Below are 23,383 nucleotides of genomic sequence, written 5' to 3' on the forward strand. Positions count from 1 at the left end.
TCATAATTAGAATAAGTCTTCTGAGCGAATATTGTATTTTGAACACATTTTATCTGAGTCAAAATCTTATATTTCACGTGCCACGTATTATTTTTAGCGGAATTTTTATTTAAGGTCAGAGACAATTTCAGGTTTCACGTTGATAGTGACTCCCCTCTGTTGGTTTGACCTCTGACGGTCCCACGTGTGAGACGAGAGCAATTTGTGTCGCGTGCTGGTTCAACTGAACGTCATGAATTTACATCGATAAAATAAAAAAACGAGAAGAAGAAAAACCGGAATATTTCTCCAACATGCTATTTGGAAAAGAAGTGCCATGGCGGCGTTTGCAGGGCATGTCGTTTGGCATGTACTCTGCCGAAGAGATACGGTAAGACGGCTTGTTAGCTCTCGGTTTAAGGCTAAACACGAGTTCAAAACAACACGACTGTTTGCGCTAGCATGCTACGGACGATTTGTTACAAGATTCTTCTCGCGAATTACACACATACTTTATTCAGTTGTACTAAATGTAAACGAATCAGGATGCCAAACTAAGGGAATTACACCCTGTGGGTAAGATTGGAATAAGAGACCAACAAAAATGAGAGCAAATTTGCTAATCCTAAATACAGTTGCAGACCATCAGTTTTTCTGTGTAGTGTAAAAAGATGCCAATAATCCAGTATGGTCGAGGGAAGTATTTGGTAAAATGATGCACTTGTCCTTTCTCCTGTCCAGGAAGTTGAGCGTGAAGGCGATCACTAACTTCAGGTTCCTTGATGCGGTTGGGAATGTGGCCCCAAACAGCCTGTATGATCTGGCCCTGGGACCACCAGACAACAAAGAAGTACGTGCCCGCTGAAATGTAGACTTCACACACGATGTCTAATGTACAATTAAGTAAAAACACATTTGCAACAGACCACGCATCGGCCTTTCCTCTGTGTTTTTGTCGTACCGCTGTGGTTCACCCTTCGAGAAGGTAAAGACAGTCTGCATCAAGTCTAAATCTGTGGTTTTTCACCTGCCTGCCTCTCATTGTTTTATTCAGGTTTGTTCAACCTGCTGTCAGGACTTCAATAACTGTCCAGGACACTTTGGGCATGTGGAGCTACCTCTACCTGTGTACAACCCACTCTTTTTTGATGTGAGCATGTCCAAAAAATACCATACACACATAATTACACATGCCATACAATTATTTTTACACTTAAATATGATAGGGTTTAACACTGATGCTCGTGCACAAACATCAAGTTGAGGCCCAATAAATGTATGCTTTCTGCTGTCCTTCATCAGAAACTCTACCTGTTGATTCGTGGTTCCTGTCTTGCTTGTCACATGTTGACTTGTCCCAGAGCGGCCATCCACTTGCTTCTCAACCAGCTTCATTTATTGGACCATGGAGCCATGCAGGAAGTCTACCACATTGAGCAAGTTCTCAGTCAGGTGGGTTTACAGCTGCTGTGGACCCCAAATTTATCAGTACCTTATGGGAGGAAGCCCAATTTATCAAATTTAATCTTTATCTATCCTGGTTATATGTGACTTATCTGAGAAGTCTTGTGTTGTTGTGTGGAATTGTTGGAGAGAATGGTATCTATATATAGTGAGTGTGTAATTAATTGAATGTATGCAGCTTAACTGTGTTGTGTGAAAACATTGAACAATTCATTGTATTTATCTGATTTATTATTTACCTTGAACTGTGTGTGTTAGTACTTGGAGGAGAATCCCAAGGGCAGTGGAGATGAAATTGAGCAGGTTCTGAAGGAATTTACAGACACAGTACTTGGAGTGAATCCTGACATTTCAGAGAATACCAAACCAGTGAGTGACCACAAGTTAAAAAGACACACAGATACATTGACAGCCGCATAAAAACACATGCACACAACTCAAATGATATAGTTATAGCTAATGTTTTCACTCAGACTGGGTTTAATATTGTGTTTGTTTAAATTTACCAGATTAAGCACCTTGTTGAGAAGAAAAGCAGCCTGATAAATGACTTCTGGAGGATTCACATGAAAACTAGGAAATGTCCATGGTGCAAGTAAGTGCATCGAAAATTAACAAATTTAATTTTGACCTTATGCTGCTTTCTTACATAATCAGCCACATTTATACAATATTGTACATCAGTGTATTGATTGTGTTGGACAGTAATATGCCAGCTAAAGTATGCGATTAATATCTACTTCCAAGATCACCTGTTCACCTCTCTGCCTTTTTTTGTATGCACATGATAAAAATTGTAATCACGTTTGGCTGTGTGTAGGAGTGGCAGGTTTTCTGTTCGTCGTGAACACAACACCAAGCTGATTGTTACAATGCCGTCAACAGTACCAACCAGTGACACTACTGAAGGTGAGTATATTATAATTATTCATTATGCAATATAAGATTAACTGCTAAGTGATGGCATAATTCATTCATCGGAAAGAGCCTATTTATGTCTTTTCTGGTTGAACTGTGGCTCTGCTCCATCACAGTGATCATTTTGAGGTATTGGTAACCCCTACCCATACATACGCGCATACAGTGAATAAACATTACCTTATTCTGGTTTCCTTGCACAAGGTCTTATGGCCGGGAAAAAAGTCTACATGACTGCAAGTACTGCCCAAGAACACATCAGCAAACTGTGGGAGAAAGAAGGTAGGTCAATAGATGGAGCAGCCTTTCTCTTTCGAGCCCCTTCCTCTATGCTTGAAAGTGATATTATTACCTCTGTGAGTGTCAGATCACGTTATATTCAATATTTATATTATATTTATATTTAAATTCAATATTTGAACATTTAATTAAAATGTAGTCTCAGTAGAAAGTCCATATGACTACAGCACTTTAAGATTTGAAAAAGGAGCAAGTGCAGAATCTGTAACATGTAAAAAGCTTTAGAAATGAAGTAGAAGGTTTGAAATACGTAAAAATCTGCAGTCATTAGTAAGGAATGTTATGCTTTTTATTGATTGCATTAATTGCTTTTTGATATATTTATAAGTGCAATAAATATAAAAGCTGTGTTATTTGCCTGTTGTAAAAAAAAAAAAAGCTCTCTGTCTCTCCTCCGTCTCCAGGTTTCTTCCTGAAGTGTCTGTTTTCTGGGCTTGATGAGGTCACAGCATCAAAGGAGGGTGAGAGAGGTTTCTATCCTGACCTCTTCTTCCTGGAGCTGCTGGTGGTCCCTCCTTCTAGGTTCAGTATTGTAAAATTTACTATTTAAAATTTCATCCTGTTCAACACTCGCATCCTAAACTAAAACAAGTGAATTTTTGAAGGGTTGCAGAGTAAGAACAAACAATTGGCCTAAAAAATCACCAACATCATAACTTGGTTAAAATATGTATGTAAGCAGTATTTATTTAGTGTGATATTCAAGCTGAACAGCAATTGCTTATGGTCTACTGGCAGGTATCGTCCAATCAATCGACTAGGTGACCAGATGTTTACCAACGGTCAGACAGTCAACATGCAGGCTGTTATGAAAGACTGTGGAATCATAAGGAAACTTCTGGCCCTTATAGCCGGCGAGAAACATCCTCAGGAAGAAGAGGTGGGATACAGTGTGATGATGTCATTAGTATAAGAAGCTGCATACATCCAGTTAAACCAATTTATTTCTGTGGCGCAGTCAACATGTTAATTTATGTATAAATAAATAAATACATGTACAATGGGTTAAAAGAGCTACAAATGAAACAGAACTTTCTGAGCACTTCAGTTTTATTAGTGTATAATTAAATCAGTAGTAGTGTCCAATCTTCTCATGTGCTAATGTTGCCTTTTTGTTTGTGAAATAATGTGTTGGTAATGACTTGTATGGCTAACGGTAACAACTGCTTACGTGGTCAACTTGTATGTGACATTACGCCTAGTTTCGATTTGCAGAGTTAATGAACGGCAGCATGTGAAAAAAAAACTCTGCCTTTTTCAGGCTCCCGGACAGACAGACCAATCATTCTTGTCAGGGATCCCTGGACACACATTAACTGATAAACTCTACAACGTCTGGATCCGACTGCAGAGCCACGTCAACATTGTCTTTGACAGTGATATGGACAAGTTGATGACTGAGAAATACCCTGGAATTAGACAGGTATCCTACAATACACCATGTGACATATGATGTAGTATTCAGAAACCCCTGCAGGCATATTACACACTAAAGGCGGCATCCCTGGGAGAGCCTTCTTGCTGCAAGGCAGTGGTAACCACTGCACCACAAGGTCAACACAAGCTGATTTTAATTGTGTACTAACTTAACTCTTTCTTTTTGTTGCCTAATTTTCTCCTCTCTGCCAGATCTTGGAGAAGAAGGAAGGATTGTTCCGCAAACACATGATGGGCAAACGAGTAGACTACGCTGCTCGATCTGTCATCTGCCCAGACATGTACATAGGCACCAACGAGATAGGAATACCTATGGTACGCCTGATTCCCCCCCCCCCCCCCCCCCCCCCCCCCACACACACACACACATACTCTCTCTTTCTAAAAGGCACCAAAGTTAACTTTCCTGTAGAAGGAAAAAAATTAATCATACAGTGGCAGTTCAAGAGTCTTAACCCCTTTGTGCTGATTGCAGGAACTATCTTAAAAGTCATGCTGATGAGCCGTGTCATCACAGCAATTTTTACTAGATTGCCTTGTAGTTTTTAATACAACTAGAAGTCAATAAGACTTAGTGTGACAGCAGCAATCTTTCAAACTTTTGACCTTTAATCAAAGCCACCCAATCAGGGTGGCTGAGATCATGTTTTTATCATTTCATTAGCTCTCTGCAAATTGGCAATGGCAAATAATGTAGATATCAATGAATAAGCAACACCCACTTTCATCTATCTGATTTTATTTACAATGTATACCGAATTTGGTGAAAATCTGTCCACCACAATTTGTCCAACACTTTGGAGTTTTCCTATTGTGACCTGAAGATATCTGCCAAATTTTTAATTGGATTAATGGTTAATGAGCAATGGCCAACAGTGTTTCCCCTGTCATTATATAAAGGGGGACGCCCAGCTCCCAAATGGCACTTCCCGACCCCCGAAGAATGTGAAGTTAATTTAATATAATTTAATTTTCTGTATTGCCCCAGATCACAACAGATGTCATTTAAGGTTAATTTTTCTATAGAACATGTCTATAGCTACCTTGTGCTTTTATTAAACAACATAGTAATATGTTGTTTAATATTTACGTGACATAGAGTGCAGAGGATAACTGTGCAAACATGGAGAGACAGAAATGACATTCTATCACACATGGTGGAGTTCTGCCTCGATGCGCACACACAGGTGAGCAGACTCCCGCCAGTCAGTGTTGAAAAATGTCACAAGAAAAGCAAATCAAAATATCAGCGTTTTTTTAAATGCTCACAGGGCGATGATGGCAACACCAGTCGCTCCTCTCGTAGTAGCAGCCGGAGCAGCTCTCCTGCTCCGGGTCCTAGCAGCGACAGTTATGCATGCCCTGCCCTTGACCTGCAGCAAAAGTCTGCTCACCACTGCATGTTGAGCTTTGACCCAGCTTGGCTGTCAGAGGGGAAATATTCCCCCTGGCTGTACAAGACTGATAGTGGTAAGTATTTAAATACATACTGCTGCAATCCTAGGGGAAACACTGGGCCAATATTAGCTAAACCTTGCCTTTTGCAAAGATATTTTGTTGCCCCCCTTTTTTTTTTTTTTTTTTTTTTTTTTTTTTTTTTTTTTTTCCCCCCCTCTTTTTCTTTTTTGTTCCCCCACACTGGTGTTGCTCGTTTTTCATCTTTGTCTCACAAGGCTGTATACCAAATACAGGACATATTTTTTTTTTTTAGGGGATGAGTGTGACTCATGTTTGGTTATTTTACTCTGTTTCCATCTGCATATCTGAAACTACTATCTTGAAACTAAATTCATCACCAGAGCTGAGAGTTTTATCCACAAGTAAACAAACTCTTGATCTGTACGTTCAGGTGTTTGCCACAAAGCTGACCTATCCCCAGCCCGTAACGCCTTGGAATGTGAAGGAGCTTCGTCAGGCTGTCCTAAATGGACCCAACGTCCACCCTGGTGCCTCCACTGTGATAAATGAAGATGGCAGGAAAACCATCTTGTCAGCTAGCAACTTTACACAGAGAGAAGCAGTTGCCAAGCAACTGCTGACTCCCTGTCCTGGTCCACATAAGATGCCAATGAAGATAGTGAGTTTTATACTGTGGTTTTACACTTAAAAACACAACCCTTGTGCTGTCTGCAGTGTTTAACTGTTTACTGTCACTGGTCTTTCCACTCTGTTTTTTATGTCTGTAGGTAAATCGCCATATAAAGAATGGAGATGTTCTTTTACTCAACAGACAACCAACTTTGCATAGACCCTCCATACAAGCTCACTCTGCCCGTATTCTCCCAGGAGAAAAGGTGAGGTCTATGATTCATGGTTTGTTTTGTTTTTTTTAAATCCGGTATTATTGCAGAAGCAGAGCTGCATTTATTTTATTAGTGAATGTCATCAGCTGCATGATGCTCCATCACTCCTTTTATGATTTCTAAAAACTTTTAATTTAACCTCCTGATGTTACAGGTGTTAAGGCTCCACTATGCTAACTGTAAGGCATACAATGCTGACTTTGATGGAGATGAGATGAATGCTCACTTCCCTCAGTCTGAGCTGGGCAGAGCAGAGGCTTACACATTAGTCAGCACAGACCAGCAGTACCTCGTCCCCAAGGTAGGTGGACATACACTGCAGATGCTGTACTTTTACATGGTACTATTCTGCTCATTACTCAACTATAAATAGATGGCACACATGGAATATACAATTAAATGAAAAGACAAACAATGTTCCTCTGTTTGAGTCACACATTGCTGTCAAATGAACTACCTAATTGGAGCCAAAGCATACGATTTACCATAGATAAAAGTTTGAGTGATAATGGTTGATTCTTTCGCTTCATCTGATTTATTGTTTTTCATTGATCAGGACAGTTGTATGTTTAATCGCTAAACAGCCACAGAACAGGGTGAGGAACAGTCACACCTTTTTTTTCTTTTAGTTGTCACAATTAATTTATACTAAGTTGCCCTAGTGCTATGTTTGAATTAAAAAAGATGTCCCTCCAAACAAAAAATCTTCTTTGAATTCAAAATACTGAAAGGGTTGAATATGAAGGCTCTAAATACTAAACGCAAAAACATGTACAGATTTTTTTTTTTTTTTCATTTGTGCATTCTTCGAAATAAACTTATATGGTAGCACTGAATCCCCTTTCTTTCTCTATCTCCCTTCCTCTCTTTAGGATGGTAAACCTTTAGCAGGTCTGATCCAGGACCACATGGTGTCAGGGACAAGAATGACGATACGAAGCTGTTTCTTCACTCGAAACCAGTACACCGAGTTGGTGTTTAGAGGACTGACTGACAAACCAGGCAGAGTGAAGCTGCTGCCACCTGCCATACTGCGGCCGCAGCAACTTTGGACTGGAAAGCAGGTGAATGAACTGGTAACAGTCGACATTTTGTTGTTTTTATACAATACAGCTGTGTCATTACTCTGTGTCCTTTAGGTGGTATCCACACTCTTGCTGAATGTAATCCCTGAAACAGCTGTACCTCTCAACTTGGTTGGCAAATCAAAAATCCCCAGCAAAGCCTGGATCCAGGTCTCACCACGAGCTGCTCCAGGATACAGACCGGATAGCATGTGTGACTCACAGGTGCACAAATATTTCACTTTCCCATCTAAGCCATTGTCTCAGCAGTTGTGCAGTATGACACAAACTCATGCTTCCTTGGGATTCTGTATCTTTTCTTCAGGAGAATTAAAATAAATACCTTGTGATGATAAAAGTATTCCCTTTGTCTTTGCTTTTCACCAGGTGGTGATTCGACAGGGCGAGCTGCTGGTGGGAGTCCTGGACAAAGCCCATTATGGCTCCTCAGCCTATGGCCTGGTCCATTGCTGCTACGAGTTGTACGGAGGAGAAACCAGTGGCAAACTGCTCAGCTGTCTGGCTCGACTCTTTACAGCCTACCTGCAGCTTTACAGAGGCTTCACTCTGGGTAAGATCCCAGAACCAGCAACTAAAACACACCTGACACATTTACAGTTGGTTCGTGTATGTCAGCTGCTGTATTTAATTCAATGAAGGTAAAAGATAAGTGACTTAGTGTTCACATTATCTCAGTTTGTCCCAGTTTTTGCACCTCTACACAGGCTTCCTGTTCATCTATTTATAGTTTTTAAATTCTTTTAATTACAGCTATGTATAAGTTTAGGCTGAAAGCTCTGTGCATTTAGAAACTAAGATTTGTCTGGCGCTCTTTGCTTACCACATTAAGGGCTAGGCTGAAAACCAAAGGAGCAGAGCCTTACATGTCAGAGCCCCTAAGCGTTGGAAACTTACCAGGGGAATTTATTACTGTTATTACTAATATTATGTTTAAATCCTGTTTGTCTTTGTGTGCAGGTGTGGAGGACATTCTGGTGAAACCGGGTGCCAATAAGAAGAGGAAGAAAATCATTCAAGAATCATTAAAGATTGGCTCCAGAGTCAGTTTGAGCATCAATTTTTTTTTTCTACTTAATTTAAAAACTTGATCATGTTTTAAATCATCAATGTTAAAATTATTAACGTTTGTAATAAAAAAAACAAAAAAAACAAATATCCAGCAAGAAAAAGTGCATAGTAGATAGATGTTTTGGGTTTTTTTTTTTGGAAGTATGCAGCTTTGTCAAATTCAGTGCCTCCTCCCCGGTGGAGGCCACTGGCCAAAATGGCTGCCACAGTGAAATTGTAGTTCATGGGCCCCACTGTTCTCTAACATGCCTACTGGGGATAAATATGTACTACAAACATTAACATTGCTATAGCCAAAGAACATCAATTTGATACTTTGACTGGTAATCTTAACCTCATTTCCAGACTTTCCAGCAAATTTTAAGTTTCGAAACTCCCTAAAAGCAAAAAAAAAAAAAAAAATTAATACAAAAATAAATTAATTAAGGTAATAATCAGATTTTTTTTTTCCCCCCTGCTAGGTTTTTTGATATGTGGTGGTTAGATATACATTTAGCATGGATTCAATTTTGTTTTATTTGAGTTGATTTTGATTGTCTTTAAACTTTATTTTCAAATAATAATGATACATTGACCCATTGCCTTTATCCAATGCTATAATTGTTAGCAATTTAGTACTCTGACTTTAAATACAACCTTAAATGAAATCATCTTAAGTGAAAAGGGGTGCAGTAACTGTCCTTTGTCTTCTTTAGGCCTTGCAGGCTGCCTTCAACCTGCCCTCTAACGTGGCTCAAACTGAGGCTAAGAGCCGCTGGCAGGATGCACACCTCAACCCAGACCAGAGAGACTTCAGCATAGCTGACCACAAGTTCAAAGAAGTGGCCAACCAAGTCAACAACGATATAAACAAGGTCACTAGCTGCTACAGTATGCAGTGAGCAGACACTGACTTCCAACAACTCATGTTGGGTAGAATAATGACAAAGGTTTACCCACAGGAACAAACAGGATCCAGCAGTACATTTAATTACTGTCAGATCCACCCCAGTCCCGCTCCTCAGTTTGTTTCAGTTTCATCAGCATAAAATTGGCGATTTTAGCGACACCTTGGTTTCCTATTGCCTTTCTTCTGTCGTCTGTCCAGAAATGAATAAAACCCCCTAAGATTGGTGTTTTAAGAAAGCAGAGCCGAGTGGTCACAAAAATACTGTGCATTTGTAGGTGTGCATGCCAGTTGGACTCCACACCTCTTTCCCAGATAACAACCTTCAACTGATGGTCCAGTCAGGAGCCAAAGGTTCTACTGTTAACACCATGCAGGTAATACATGCACAAACACACACTCACCTGACCTTTTCTTTTAACATAGATATCTCTCTCTCTTCTCTCCATAACGCCCTTTCACACACTCTTCCCCCTCTCTCTCTTTTTTCAACCCTAACCCTCAGTCACACTCTTATCTCGACGTTTTGCCTTAAAGTCACTTGATGCTCTAATCCACAAATATCCTGACGTGTGTGTGTTCCAGATTTCATGTCTTTTAGGTCAGATTGAATTGGAGGGCCGTCGGCCTCCACTGATGCCCTCTGGGAAATCTTTGCCGTGTTTTCAGCCATATGACCCTGCACCCGGTGCTGGGGGCTTTGTCTCGGGAAGATTCCTCACAGGCATCAAACCACAGGTACATAAAGAGAGATATTAGTGTTAGTTCAGTGGTCTGGAGCTGTTCTAAGTCTTTTTAAAGAGAACTGTTGTTGTGACTTTGTAACTTTTAGCTCTTTCATAAATGTTTCTTCATGACATGCTTCCCTCTTTGACTGTTTGAATCCAGGAGTTTTTCTTCCACTGCATGGCAGGCAGAGAAGGACTGGTGGACACAGCTGTAAAAACCTCGAGATCAGGATACCTGCAAAGGTAATCTAAACCTAACCAGCTCCATAGACCAGAGAAGATCTTTAGTTACCTTAGAAAAATGTTCTGACAAGCAGCTACTTCGCCTAGTCCACAAATATGCATCTTTTATATACCACCCAGATCAGGTTAATTAACTAATTCCAAAAAAAAAGGTCAATCCCGCACTCAAATCTCATTTAATGATGTGTTGTGGTGTTCAGTGGCTGGTTTGAAATGTTTCGCTCTCATGTTTTACTGAGAATGTGGTTTGAAAACCAACCTTTATCATGTGATCTCCACTCACCCTTTCTCTTGTTCTCTCACTCCTTCTCCACTCACATCCTCTGCAGATGTGTGATAAAGCATCTGGAGGGTTTGGTAGTTCAGTATGACCTGACTGTAAGAGACAGTGATGGCTCTGTGGTCCAGTTCCTGTACGGTGAAGATGGCCTTGATATCCCCAAGACTCAGTTCCTGCAGCCAAGACAGTTTCCCTTTATAGAAGATAACTATGAGGTAAATGAGGACAGTGTGGCTGTGAAATGTTGTAAATGTGTGTCAACAATGTTGGTTGAGTTTTGTGCACTGAGAATACAATGTTCTTTCCTCAGTAATTGCCAATAACAAACATAAATTGATTCTAACTGAGCTAACCTTTCTGATACGTCTGAACTGACTCCTGAAATGTCTCTGGAACTTACAAAGTTCCTGAGACCATGAATGTCGTCACACAATTACTTTAATTTCACCAACAAGTTGCTTTCACATAGTGGTAATATTTATGCAGCCTTGTCAAATTCAGTGCCTCCTCCTCAGTGGAAGCCACTGGCCTAAATGGCTGCCACAGTGAAGCTGTAGCTCATGGGCCCCACTACCCTCTAACCTGGCTGCTGGGGATAAATATGTGCTACACACAAATATGAAATGTCACGATAGTTTAACACTGCAGTAGCAGCAACAAATCAGCGACAGTGTTTTTTTTTTTTTTTTTTTTTTTTTTGGCCTTTCTGGCTTTATCTATTAAGACAGCTTGAAGAGTGACAAGAAATGAGGAAGCGAGATGATAGTGACATGGGGCAAATGCAGCAACTTCTAGCGGTGTCACCACAACCAAACCAAAGTTTTCTATGTCAAACCATGAAGTTGTAGTATAAGGAAGTTAATGTTTGTCATGTGGCAATATGTCGTGGGAATGATCAACTCCTTTCCTTAATATCAACTCCTTCAAGTAAATCATCCTTAATTAAGGAAATACACAGATTTTCTTTCTCGTCTGTACTTGTACAGCCAGGTGATAGGCCTGAGTCTGATCTGTAAGACAAAATCCCACCAATGCATGAGAAGGAAACAACCATTTGTGTCTCCCTCCTGCCAGGTCATCCAGAGGTCCCAGGGTCTGGACAAAATTCTGGAACGCTTAGATCCTCAAGCAGCCAGTCATCACTTTGAAGCCATCCAACGCTGGAAAGCAAAAAGAGAGGACGCAGGTCCACGTAGAGGTACGTATGTCTAAAATGTTCACTCATCAACAGGCAGTGAAACATATAACTTGAAGGTCACGAAGATTGTCAATGATATAGGAGGTGGAGGGAGTAGAACATGGCACAGCAAGGTGAAATTTAATTGGTTGTTCTGCTCTCCATAATACCGCTAATGAAAAAAGAAAATTAATTCCCATATGATGAATTCACAAACATCACAGTGAGATTATCTGTCATTGGCTCGCTTATGCCTTTTGAAGATGGCACTTTACAAGAACGTCATGAATTGTACAGAGTCAACAGTAAATCAAGATGTCTCAACATTGTAGAAAAGTGGTGTTGTTTTTTTTTTTTTGTTTTTTGTTTTTTTTTGGCAGATTTGAACATTCTGGTTAAAACACCATGTAAAAAACCTATTACTGAGAGTGTGTGGTGCCATCAAGGCATTTTAGAGAAGCATCTGAGGATTGGATCCCTCGGGACTTCTCATGTCTTCTCATGGGCCCATGTTTAGAGATTAAAGAGATTTCAGGAAATGTGGGGAAAAAAATAGTTGGAAAGACAAGAGTATGATTTATTTTATTTTTTTTTAAGTGAAGGAGGATTTGTAGGACATTGCTGCTGACTGTGGATCATTCTGGAGATTATGGAAATGTGACATTAACACTTAAACATTTTTGTAAATGTATATATTTGTTTTCATTTGTATCAGGAGCATTCCTGCTGTTTTCCCAGAAGAAGTTGGCAAAATTAAAACAGAAGGAACAAGGAGAGCAAGACATCAATGGCAGAAATGCTGCTGTGCTGCAGGTACTTAAATAACAACCCAAACAAAATGTGAAGAGGATCAGTTGTTCTTGGTCCTGTAACCTCAGTAAAGACAGTTGTATCGCTAACCTAGTGGGACCAAACTATGGTTTGAACTCTGCTCCGTCTACAGCTTGTGCAGAAGTGGTACTCTCTGGATGAATGCAGCAGATCAAAATACAGCAAGAAGTCTGCCCACTGCCCTGAGCCCTCGCTGGGCGTGTTCAGACCGGATGTCAGCTTTGGATCAGTGTCTGAAAACTTCCATGATATCACAGAGAAATACCTGCAGAGCAGAGGCAGCATGAGTCAAGATACACACAGGTACTGAATGTGAGCCTTCTCTCATGGGTTAGTAAAGTCTAGGAAAATACATCATCTTCGTGTTCATTCATGAAATATGGAAGATTTTTAGTAAAATAACCTCCAGTGATCAATGACAGAATTAAAATTTTACAGACTTTAGGCCTTTGTCTAATTTGGTCTGGGAGATTTCTGGGAAATGCTCATCACCACAGAGCATAGTGTCAAACACTGCAGATGTTATCAAGATGTTTATAAGTAAACATTATAAAAGTGATGATAATTCCCATAGCTGAATGAATGGGATAAATAATATCCACTTGGTTAAAGGTAATTTTATGTGCTTGAAATAATTACTGTTTTTATGGAGGGTTTAACTTATGGAACTTAGAGGGATCTAATCTAAACTTATACTTACTATACTTGATACGACTTTATCTGGACTTGAATAGCATTTTGATTATAGGTCATTTTAAAATTATTCCAGCATGTATGACATGTAAGGCTTAATACGCAAGTAGGTGTGCTTTAAACGGTTTTAATGCATGACTGGAGGCAAAGAAATACCCGACACGCAGCGGATACTTTTAAAAGCACCTCTAAGCAAAAAGCAATTCCAGTGGATTAACATGCTTATACCATGGTCATTTTCCAAGAATATAGGGATAAAAGGATTTGCCAACTTTTGGTGAAACTTTTGCACTCAAAATCGAAAGGATTTGAAGCAAGAACTTACCATTGTCATGACAAGGTAGTTGCAGTAGGACAGGATGAGCACTGTGGCTCAATCGCTTTAACAAAGCCAAAAGTAGGCTATTAAAAGTTTAAATTAAGCTTGACTTAGGTCAAAATTATTCCACAAAATGGTTGTTTATAAAATGATATTTACAAAATAAAACTGGGCTCGTTATGTTGCTATGGTTACAGGTGCAGATGAATTTAGAGCAGTTAGCCTATAAAATTTTGCCGAACTACATGCGCATGAAACGCACACCTGTCGACCAATCAGAGGTAGATTATTCACACTGACCATGGTATAAGACTCAGTTGAGCACATCAGAATTCCAAATTTCAGAAAATAATAAGCAGGACATTTCATTTTTTCGACCAGTTGTACCTTCTTTTGGGATAAATAAAGTTTCATCGTTATCACTCTGTCTTCAGCCTTCGCCAGCTGTTGCACTATAAATGGCAGCGTGCGCTCTGTGATCCTGGTGAAGCAGTTGGTCTATTGGCAGCTCAGTCCATAGGTGAGCCCTCCACTCAGATGACCCTCAACACTTTCCACTTCGCTGGCAGAGGAGAGATGAACGTCACTTTGGGAATTCCTCGGTAATGTTTCCTCTTCCCTTTTAGATATTGACCATTCATCAAGTCACTGAACTAAACAAAATTTTCAAATCTACCTTTTTGTTATTTTTCCACGTTTTTCCCAATATCTATCTTCCACGAAATTGATCAATATTCAATAAAAATTCAAATCAGTTCAGTCCTAAAAATTTCTTCCAAGCAAAAGTCCAAACCTCATTTAGTGTCCAAATTATGTCCAGAATATCAAATAAATTAACACTGTCCATTATCATTTCAATAATATTCATCATATATTTTTTCAAGTATCCTAGGTTGAGTAGATTCCAGAAAGAAAGGCTAGAGTGAGCCCCCCTATTTTTTTCCATCTGTTAGCCTGTACTGCAGTTTTCTGCGCAAACTAAAGCTCCTTATCGTCAGAGTTTAGTGCAGTGTTGGGTGTTTTTGATGATGCTCGTGAAATAATGGTTTCCTCTTCCGACAATTATTTTTATTAACCAAATTAGGTTTCTATCCAATATGATCTGGGGTACAGGGTTGCATTCAGGATTTAGGACATTTATAGTGTTGACTATAAAGTAATGACTTTAAAAGTTGAAATGAAGTGTGAAACAATGTAACCAAATGACACCTAAACCACCTCCAAATGTAGTCTGAATGATTACGTCTCTGCAGTTTCAATACATGTTAGGTGTTTACACTTGAGCCTAATCTGTCCACCTTGTCTGAATCAAGCCTAAGATGATTATACTTATGATTAAGAGGTAATATACAGTTGTGCTTATAAGTTTACATACCCTGGCAGAATTTATGATTTCTTGGTAATTTTTCAGAGAATATGAATGATAACACAAAAACTTTTCTTTCACTCATGGCTAGTGCTTGGGTGAAGCCATTTATTATCAAACAACTGTGTTTATTCTTTTTAAATCATAATGACAACAAACTACACAAATGACCCTGATCAAAAGTTTACATCCCCTTGAGATTTTGGCCTGATAACATGTATACAAGTTGACACAAATGGGTTTGAATGGCTACTAAAGGTAACCATCCACATCTGTCATCTGTCTGCTTGTAATCAGTGTGTGTTTATAAAGGTTCAGTGAGTTTCTGGGCTCCTGACAGACCCTTGCACTGACATCTCTGGATTCTAGGTCATGGGGAAAGTAAAAGAATTGTCAAAAGATCTTCGGGAAAAGGTAATTGAACTGTATAAAACAGGAAAGGGATATAAGAAGATATCTAAGGAACTGAGAATGCCAATCAGCACTGTTCAAACTCTAATTAAGAATTGGAAAATGAGATTCTGTTGAAACCAAACCATGATCAGGTCGACCAACGAAAGATTTCTGCCACAGTGGCCAGGAAAATAGTTTGAGATGCAAAGAAAAACCCACAGATGACTTCAGCTGAAATACAGGACTTTCTGAGAAAAGGGGGTGTAGATATTTTAAGATGCACAATAAGGAGGCACTTGAAGAAAAATGGGCTGCATGGTCGAGTCGCCAGAAGAAAGCCATTACTACGCCAATGCCACAAAAAAATCACGCTTACAATATGCCAAACAGCACTGAGACAAGCCTCAAAACTTCTGGAATAAAATCATTTGGAGTGACGAGACCAAAATTGAACTTTTTGGCCACAACCATAAATGTTACATTTGGAGAGGAGTCAACAAGGCCTATGATCAAAGGTATACCGTTCCTGCTGTGAAACATGGAGGTGGATCGCTGATGTTTTGGGGATGTGTGAGCCACAAAGGCATGGGAAACTTGGTCAAAATTGATGGCAAAATGAATGCAGCATGTTATTGAAAAATTTAGGGAAATTTGGAGTGGCCATCTCAGTCTCCTGACCTCAATATCATTGAGCCACTCTGGGGAGATCTCAAGTGTGCAGTTCATACAAGACAGCCCAAGAATTTGCAGGAACTGGAGGCCTTTTGTCAAGAAGAATGGACAGCTTTACCAACAGAGAAAATAAAGAGCCTCATCCACAACTACCACAAAAGACTCCAAGCTGTCATTGATGTGAAAGGGGGCTATACATGGTATTAAAAACTGGGGTATGTAAACTTTTGATCAGGGTCATTTGTGTAGTTTCTGTTGTCATTATGATTTAAAGAGAGTAAACACAGTTGTTTGATAATAAATGGCTTCACCCAAGCACTAACTATGAGTGAAAGAAAAGTTTTTGTCGTCATTCATATTTTCTGAAAAATGACCAAGAAATCATAAATTCTGCCAGGGTATGTAAACTTATGAGCACGACTGTATACCTTTTGATATCCCGATTTCCCACAACCAAGGACATAGAATGCAGATTTAAGCTTCACGTTACAGAACCAGAGTCTATCTAATGACCATCGGGGGGGGGGGGGAGACAAAAGGCAGATTGTATAGAAGTCTGGGGGGGAGACCCTATGTCTCATTTGATTTCATATAATTGCCTGATGGATTTATGGTCTCAGCCTCTAGTTTCAAGGAAAATTGTCCTTAATGTAGAGTACACATCAGGGGATTCTACCACACATGGTGACCTGTCCAATAATCAGGACAGAGTACAGAGCATGTATCCCTCACACCACCTAAACTCCAGCTTCTCCAAATGTAGTTTCTGGCTTCAAAAACCAAGATTGTGGCAGCCATCAAAACATAAGGATTAAAGATATGCAGTATTGTGCTTTACTGAGGCCTTCCAGTTACTATTGTTGCAATTTGAAGGGTTTGCTGGTTTGTTTAGCTTAATCTAGTGGTTGCTTTATGATAATTCACTTTTCTGGTATCAGTATTTAACATTTATGTCTGATATGATTCTATGTCCATCTGCCTGTCCTTTCTGTTCCTTCACCTGTGCCCCTCCAACCATTCTGCCATACCTTCCCTTTCTTTCTCACTTTCTTTATATCCTTGTTTGTCTCACAGACTAAGAGAGATCCTCATGGTGGCCAGCTCCAACATCAAAACTCCCATGATGAGTGTTCCTGTACTGAACAACAAGAAGGCCTTAAAGAGGGCCAAGACACTCCGTAAGAAACTCACCAGGGTGTGTCTGGCTGAGGTAAAGATAAGAGCCTAGTCTGTGTTAATTTGATATCTTTGGAGCATCCACCCACGCCAGATACAGCAGGTAAAATATTGAGAACGTCATGATTTTTTTTCAGTACATATTTCTAAAGGTGCTACTGACATGATTGTTACCGAATGTTACCAATATCACCAGATGTCAGTAACAACCCATGCAACCCACACATGCAAAGGAATCAAACCATAGATGTCCCTAAATTATGTGTGATTAAAAATAGAATGACACACGGGAAAAGTATTAAACACACTTACATTTATTTTATACTTCATACAAAAGCCTTTGTTGTTAATAACAGCTTCAAGATGCCTCTTGGATGGAGAAACTAGGTGTGATTTTTGGCCCATTCTTCCACACAAACAGTCTTCAAATCTTGAAGGTTCTGTGGGCCTCTTCTGTGAACTCCAATCTTTAGTTCTTTCTATAGATTTTTGTCAGGTGTCGGTCAGGTCAGGTGATTGGCTGGGCCATTCTAGCAGCTTTATTTTCTTTCTCTGAGTTTCAGAGTTTCCTTGACTGTGTGTTTGAGATCATTGTCTTGCTAAAATGTCCACCCTCGTTTCATCTTCTTCATCCTGGTAGATAGCAGACTTCTGTCAAGAATGTTAATATTAATGTTAATATCAAGAATTTTTCCATTCATCCTTCCTTCAGTTACATTCAGTTTGCCAGTGCCATATGCTGAAAAACAGTCCCCCACACCATGTTGTTCCCACCTCCAAACTTCACTGTTGGTATGGTGTTTTTGCGATGTGGATGTGGGATGTGCCTCCAAACATGGTGTGTATTATGGCATCCAAAGAGTTACATTTTGTTCTCATCTTATCAGAGTATATTCTCCCAGTATTTCACAGGTTTGTCTAAATATTGTGCAGCAAACTTTAAACGAGCTTCACAATGTTTTTACTTCAGCAATGGATTCTTGTGTGGTGAGTGTGCATATAGGCCATGGCTGTTGAGTGCGTAACTTGTGTTCTTTGAAAGAATTGTACCTGCTAATTCCAGGTCTTTCTGAAGCTCTCCATGTGTGGTCTTTGGCTCTTGGACAACTCTTCTGATATAATTCTTCCAGATTATGGCCCCAACAGTGCTCACTGGAAGATTTGGAAGTTTAGAAAGTGTTCTGGAACCAATGCAATCAGTATGCTTTGGAACAATGAGGTTGCAAAGGGCTTGAGAGAGTTTTTTGCTTTTTTTCATCATGAGATGTTTCTTGTGTGACACCTTGGCAATGAGACACCTTTTGTAGGCCGTCAGTTGGGCCTGATCCAGCTGATATTAATTTTCACTGACAGGGGCAGAATTGCTTTCTGATTGCTGATAGGGTTCAGCTGGTGTCTTTTGCGGTGTCTTTGGCTTTTGGTGCCTTTTTGCGCCTCCATTTCTTCTGCGCTCAATACTTTTTCCCTGTGTCATTCCATTTTATCACACAAAACTTAATTCATGGACATGTAAGGTTTGATTTCCTTGCATGTCTGGGTTGCATGGGTTGACATCTGGTGAAAATTTCATGTCACTAGCACCTTTAGAAATATATTTACTGAGAAAAATGGTGACGTGTTCAATACTTTTTCCCTGTTGTTTTACTTACTTTATTTCAGTTTCATACTGTGGTTTGTTTGGTGTCCCTTTTCAGTTATTTTCTCAAGGTCGTACTTGGCACTACCCATCCCCCTTTAGTATTTTTTTTTTTTTTAAGTTTTTTTTAAGTTTTATTAAGTTTTTTTTTTTGTTGTTGTGTTTGGAAAGGGCTCATGCAAGCAACTGTGTGTGTCTAGGTCCTGCAGAAAGTGGATGTAGTCGAGTCACTACGGATTGAAAATCACCAAAAACTTAGGGCATTCAAAGTTACCTTTCACTTCCTGCCTCCGGACCATTATTGTGATGATAAGCTGCTGTCGCCACAACAGATCCTTCACTACATGGAAACGAGGTGTGTGTGTGTTGTGTGTGTACGCGCAAGCGTGAAAGCACCTGCATGTTGGTGGGTGTGTGTGCGCATGTTAACACATGTAGTTTCTCCCCTACCATATGGGTAGTGCATTCCGTGTCCACTCATTTTCTTTCATTCTTTGTGCCCCAAGGTTCTTCCGTCTCCTCCTTGAGGCAATCAAAAAGCGTACTGCCAAGTTGGCCGCAATTGCTGTGGAGACCAGGAGGGCTAGCCCCACTGATAAAGACCTCAATGGTGATGGCGCAGCTAACGCAGGAGGGGTCTGTTTTTATTTGGCTGTCTTCAGTTTGGTATTCCATTAGACATTTTTAGGAAAAGTGTTGTGTGCCATTTTCTGACCACAAGTGTCTTTATCGTATTGACATCCATCAGTTAGATGATGAGGATGGAGAGGTGGAGCAGGAGGTTGTTGATGACCAGGGGAATGAAGGAGATGCTGATGCTTCAGATGCCAAGAGAAAAGGCAAACAGGAGGAGGAGGTATGAAGACAGATGAAACACTTGGAGGCATGAGGTTGCTTTTGATTAAAGTTGAATATCTGGCTTCTTCAAGATCAGGGGTCGGCACCTTCAATATTAAAACAGCCATTTTGGCATGGTTCCCACAAAATAAAACCCACCTGCAGGCACAAAACCTACCTTAAGTTACTGGGGGTTGAGAACTCAAAATAAGTCACCAGCCTGTCAGCAACAAGGTGGGACGCATATTTTGATCAACAAAATATTTAAAAAACATTTTATTTCGATGTTGCAAGATCACTTACATCTCTAGAATCATAACTATTACATTGAAAAAATAACTAAATAGAATAAAAATTATTTTAATTAAATAGCTATTATTTATTCACATTATTTTCTAAAAGCCACAGGGAGCCAGGCAGAGGGGATGAAAGAGCTGTGGGTTGCTGACCCCTGTCCAAGACTGTCTCCTAAATATTAAACTTGGTAGTACAAAGCTTTAGATTTGTAATGTGATCTGTATTACAGGTTAAGACTAAGATATAACATCTGATTTCTTTGAAGACTCGTCTCAGTAAGGTGACACTGTCCAATTTCACAAGAACAAAATGAATGCATTTTTGTAATCAGAGGTCAAAATTCAAGGTCAGGGATCTCAAAAGAAGCATGTAGTACTGGTTTACCTCATTTTTTTTTTTTTTTTTTTCTTTCTTTCTTTCTTTTGTTGTTATTACATTACATTTTCTACAATTAGCTACTGCACTATTCCCTCCAACAATTGTCTAGAAATATTCACATGAACCCGGAACAACCTGGAACTGTCAAACATTTATTTGTTGAAAAATTAAAATGATCAGACTAGTTGGGCTGGTTTCATGTGCTACTTAACTTGATTAAGTGTGTAGAATAGAATTTTAATGTGCTCAATGTTTGGTCTCAACCAACACTGTGATGAAATGAATAGATGCATCCACCAACAGGACTGCTCCCAACACCATGATACAGTTAAAGACTATCTTTATTTTCTTCTGCAGGTGGACTATGAGAGTGAGGAGGAAGATGGAGGAGATGATGCTGAAGATAAAGAAGATCAAGGGGAGGAAGAAGAGGAGAAGAACAAAGAGCAGAGCACTCAGGAAGAGTCCCAGCCAGAATCTTTCACACTGAGGCTGGAGAAGAGTAAGAAACGTGCAAAGAGAGGTGAAGCAGGACAAAAAGCCTTGAGCCAAATGAGAGTCAACTCTGTTCTGGAATCCAACTCGGCGATAGAGAGATACTGCTATGATCACCAGCATGAACTCTGGTGTGAGGTGCGTTCATACATATTGTCAAGGAATTTTTAAGGAAAGAATTTTTTTGTAATCATGCCTTTCCACATACAGGACTGTGCAAAAGTTTTCGGCAGGTTATTTCTCAGGAATAAATGAAAATTGTGCTTGCACAATAGACTGTTTGCTTTCTCATTGGCAGGTAATCTCATAATACCTTCTCTGTTCAGTCAGGATAGTGAGACATGTATACTTGTTTTGACCTGCCAAAACTGCAAACAGCTCAATGTCCTCTTAGTCACTATTAGGACATGGGCTGTGACTGTAATGTTGACTGTTAATACATCTTCAAGGATCCACCTGAAGGTTAAGTTCATGGTGTCTTTTAACATTATGACTTATATGCTACAGATTACTTTGTGCGCTTTCATCTCATTTTCACAAATTTCACTTACTAAATACTTGGGTATTGTTGATACTTTCTTTCAAATTAAGTCAACCTTAGTTTTATTCTTTTTCATCCATCTGTTTCTTCATGTACCACTTGGCTCCCTGTTTATAGGTGGAGCTGGTCTTGCCAGTCAGCAAGGTGCACTTCGATTTGACATCAGTCTTGTCAACACTTGCTCAGAATGCTGTCATAATGGAAACCAAAGGTCTGACCCGCTGCCTGCTGAGTGAAGCTACAACAAAAACGGGAGAAAAGGAGATGACCCTAAACACGGAGGGCATCAACATGCATGAGATGTTCAAGTACACTGATGTATGTAGGACTTTTTACACACTGGGAAATCCCAGACCAGTTTATGGTGAAAGTTAATTGTTCAATAAATGTACTTGTATACTTGTACTCTCCAGATTTTGGACATCAACAGACTTTACTCTAATGAAGTGCATGCCATGGCTAATACCTATGGGATTGAAGTGGCCCTAAAGGTCATAGAGAAGGAGATCAAAGATGTTTTTGCTGTTTACGGTACACGTGTTTACTCACTCATGCATGCACACACACACATACACACACACAATCTAAAATGCAGTCAAGTCTTTTACGCCCAGTCACATTTAATCTGTCTTTGACTGTTTCTCCCCAGGTATTGAGGTTGACCCCAGACATCTGTCTCTCGTAGCGGACTACATGTGTTTTGAAGGAGTATATAAGCCCTTAAATCGGCATGCCATCAGATCCAACTCCTCCCCATTGCAGCAAATGACCTTCGAGACCAGTTACAAATTCCTCAAACAGGCTACCATGCTGGGTGAGGAAAGGGTGGCACTAATAATGCAGTAATAAATTAAAATAATCCTTCATTAGTCCCTCAGTGGGGATATTTGCTAATTACAGTGACATCGGAACTGTAACAGTGCAAAAGGAAGCACACAGGAATAACTATGATAGCTAGATGAGGTAGAAAAAAAATTGTTGACAGAGAACATATAAATTAATTTATTAAAAATAATTACCAACAGATATAAATAAGGAATTAGGGGAACTGTTATTGCATATATTTTATGGGCAGAGGGGTTTATGGTCTGCAGACTGCTGGGTGCAGTAGCTGTCAGATTACTGAAGTCAGGAAGAATCTGTGGTAGTCAAGTTTGCATTGCACTGTTCTAAGGTTATCGGAATGGTGTTTTATAATACTTTAGCAACAGATCTTTTTTTTTTTTTTCAATTTGAGCATTTTTAATACATTTTTAACACGACATCAAGCCAGCATTGCACTACTGTGCTTATTTATTTATTTATTTATAAATACATAGAGAGTTAGATTAACACAATTGCAGTTAAGACTAAAATGTCCCCTGTCACATCTCCTCACTATTAGACTGTATTTGTGTTTTGTTTCAGGCTGTTTTTCCTGTTTTGTTTTTTCAGGGTCATACGATGAGCTGGTGTCACCGTCAGCCTGCCTGGTGGTGGGGAAAGTTGTCAAAGGGGGAACAGGACTGTTTGAATTGAAGCAACCTCTGCAGTAGAAGACAACCTCATGTGATCCTGTGTGGAATGTCTTTCTCTTGCGTCATCTGAAACCACAGCACAGTCCTTAGACAAATTAGTATTTAAATAATTTTGTGTCAGCCTGCCAGATTCCCATAAAATGCTTGAATGTGTGTAAAATCACTGATTACTGTATCATATTGTACAAGGAGGCATTGTGGACAAGTCATCACAGTGGTATAATGACTGGAAGCATAAAAAATATAGACAGTTACACAATATTTTTTGTCATTGTATTTAATAATAAAATTTTAAAATTTGTTTAAAAAAAAAAAGAGTTATTTTTTTTTTATCTAGTATCTTTGTCCTGTGTCGTTCACGTAC

At 39.6% G+C, this 23,383-nt stretch overlaps 1 protein-coding gene and 2 non-coding genes across 3 annotated transcripts; all 3 read left to right on the forward strand.

The window, feature by feature from the left end:
* Positions 1-168: 168 nt before the first annotated feature.
* polr1a (RNA polymerase I subunit A) lies at positions 169-23,316 on the forward strand. Its single transcript, XM_029512725.1, has 37 exons — positions 169-370; positions 721-829; positions 1,034-1,129; positions 1,282-1,431; positions 1,702-1,812; positions 1,953-2,038; positions 2,264-2,352; positions 2,566-2,643; positions 3,066-3,183; positions 3,400-3,541; positions 3,923-4,084; positions 4,291-4,413; positions 5,948-6,175; positions 6,285-6,392; positions 6,556-6,702; positions 7,274-7,465; positions 7,541-7,690; positions 7,853-8,036; positions 8,444-8,526; positions 9,250-9,408; positions 9,719-9,817; positions 10,026-10,178; positions 10,329-10,411; positions 10,741-10,906; positions 11,766-11,889; positions 12,584-12,681; positions 12,812-13,002; positions 14,146-14,313; positions 17,217-17,352; positions 19,155-19,309; positions 19,461-19,590; positions 19,703-19,810; positions 20,824-21,099; positions 21,620-21,820; positions 21,916-22,033; positions 22,152-22,316; positions 22,937-23,316. The coding sequence occupies exons 1-37, from the start codon at positions 294-296 to the stop codon at positions 23,035-23,037; spliced, it is 5,064 nt and encodes a 1,687-aa protein (XP_029368585.1). The 5' UTR covers positions 169-293; the 3' UTR covers positions 23,038-23,316.
* Positions 8,699-8,835, forward strand: LOC115050501 (small nucleolar RNA SNORA5). The gene has a single exon (XR_003841204.1). It is a non-coding gene; the product is annotated as a small nucleolar RNA SNORA5 (small nucleolar RNA).
* LOC115050500 (small nucleolar RNA SNORA5) lies at positions 11,173-11,309 on the forward strand. The gene has a single exon (XR_003841203.1). It is a non-coding gene; the product is annotated as a small nucleolar RNA SNORA5 (small nucleolar RNA).
* Positions 23,317-23,383: the final 67 nt, after the last annotated feature.

This window comes from Echeneis naucrates, chromosome 10 (assembly GCF_900963305.1).
Source record: "Echeneis naucrates chromosome 10, fEcheNa1.1, whole genome shotgun sequence".
NCBI lineage: Eukaryota > Metazoa > Chordata > Actinopteri > Carangiformes > Echeneidae > Echeneis > Echeneis naucrates.

Excerpts from the sequence above, each read along its gene's own strand:
- polr1a (XM_029512725.1), top strand. The coding sequence starts at position 294 with ATGCTATTTGGAAAAGAAGTGCCATGGCGGCGTTTGCAGGGCATGTCG. Across the intron at positions 8,527-9,249 it reads CATTAAAGATTGGCTCCAGA|GCCTTGCAGGCTGCCTTCAA; the intron begins GTCAGTTTGAGC and ends TGTCTTCTTTAG. Across the intron at positions 14,314-17,216 it reads GTCACTTTGGGAATTCCTCG|ACTAAGAGAGATCCTCATGG; the intron begins GTAATGTTTCCT and ends TTTGTCTCACAG.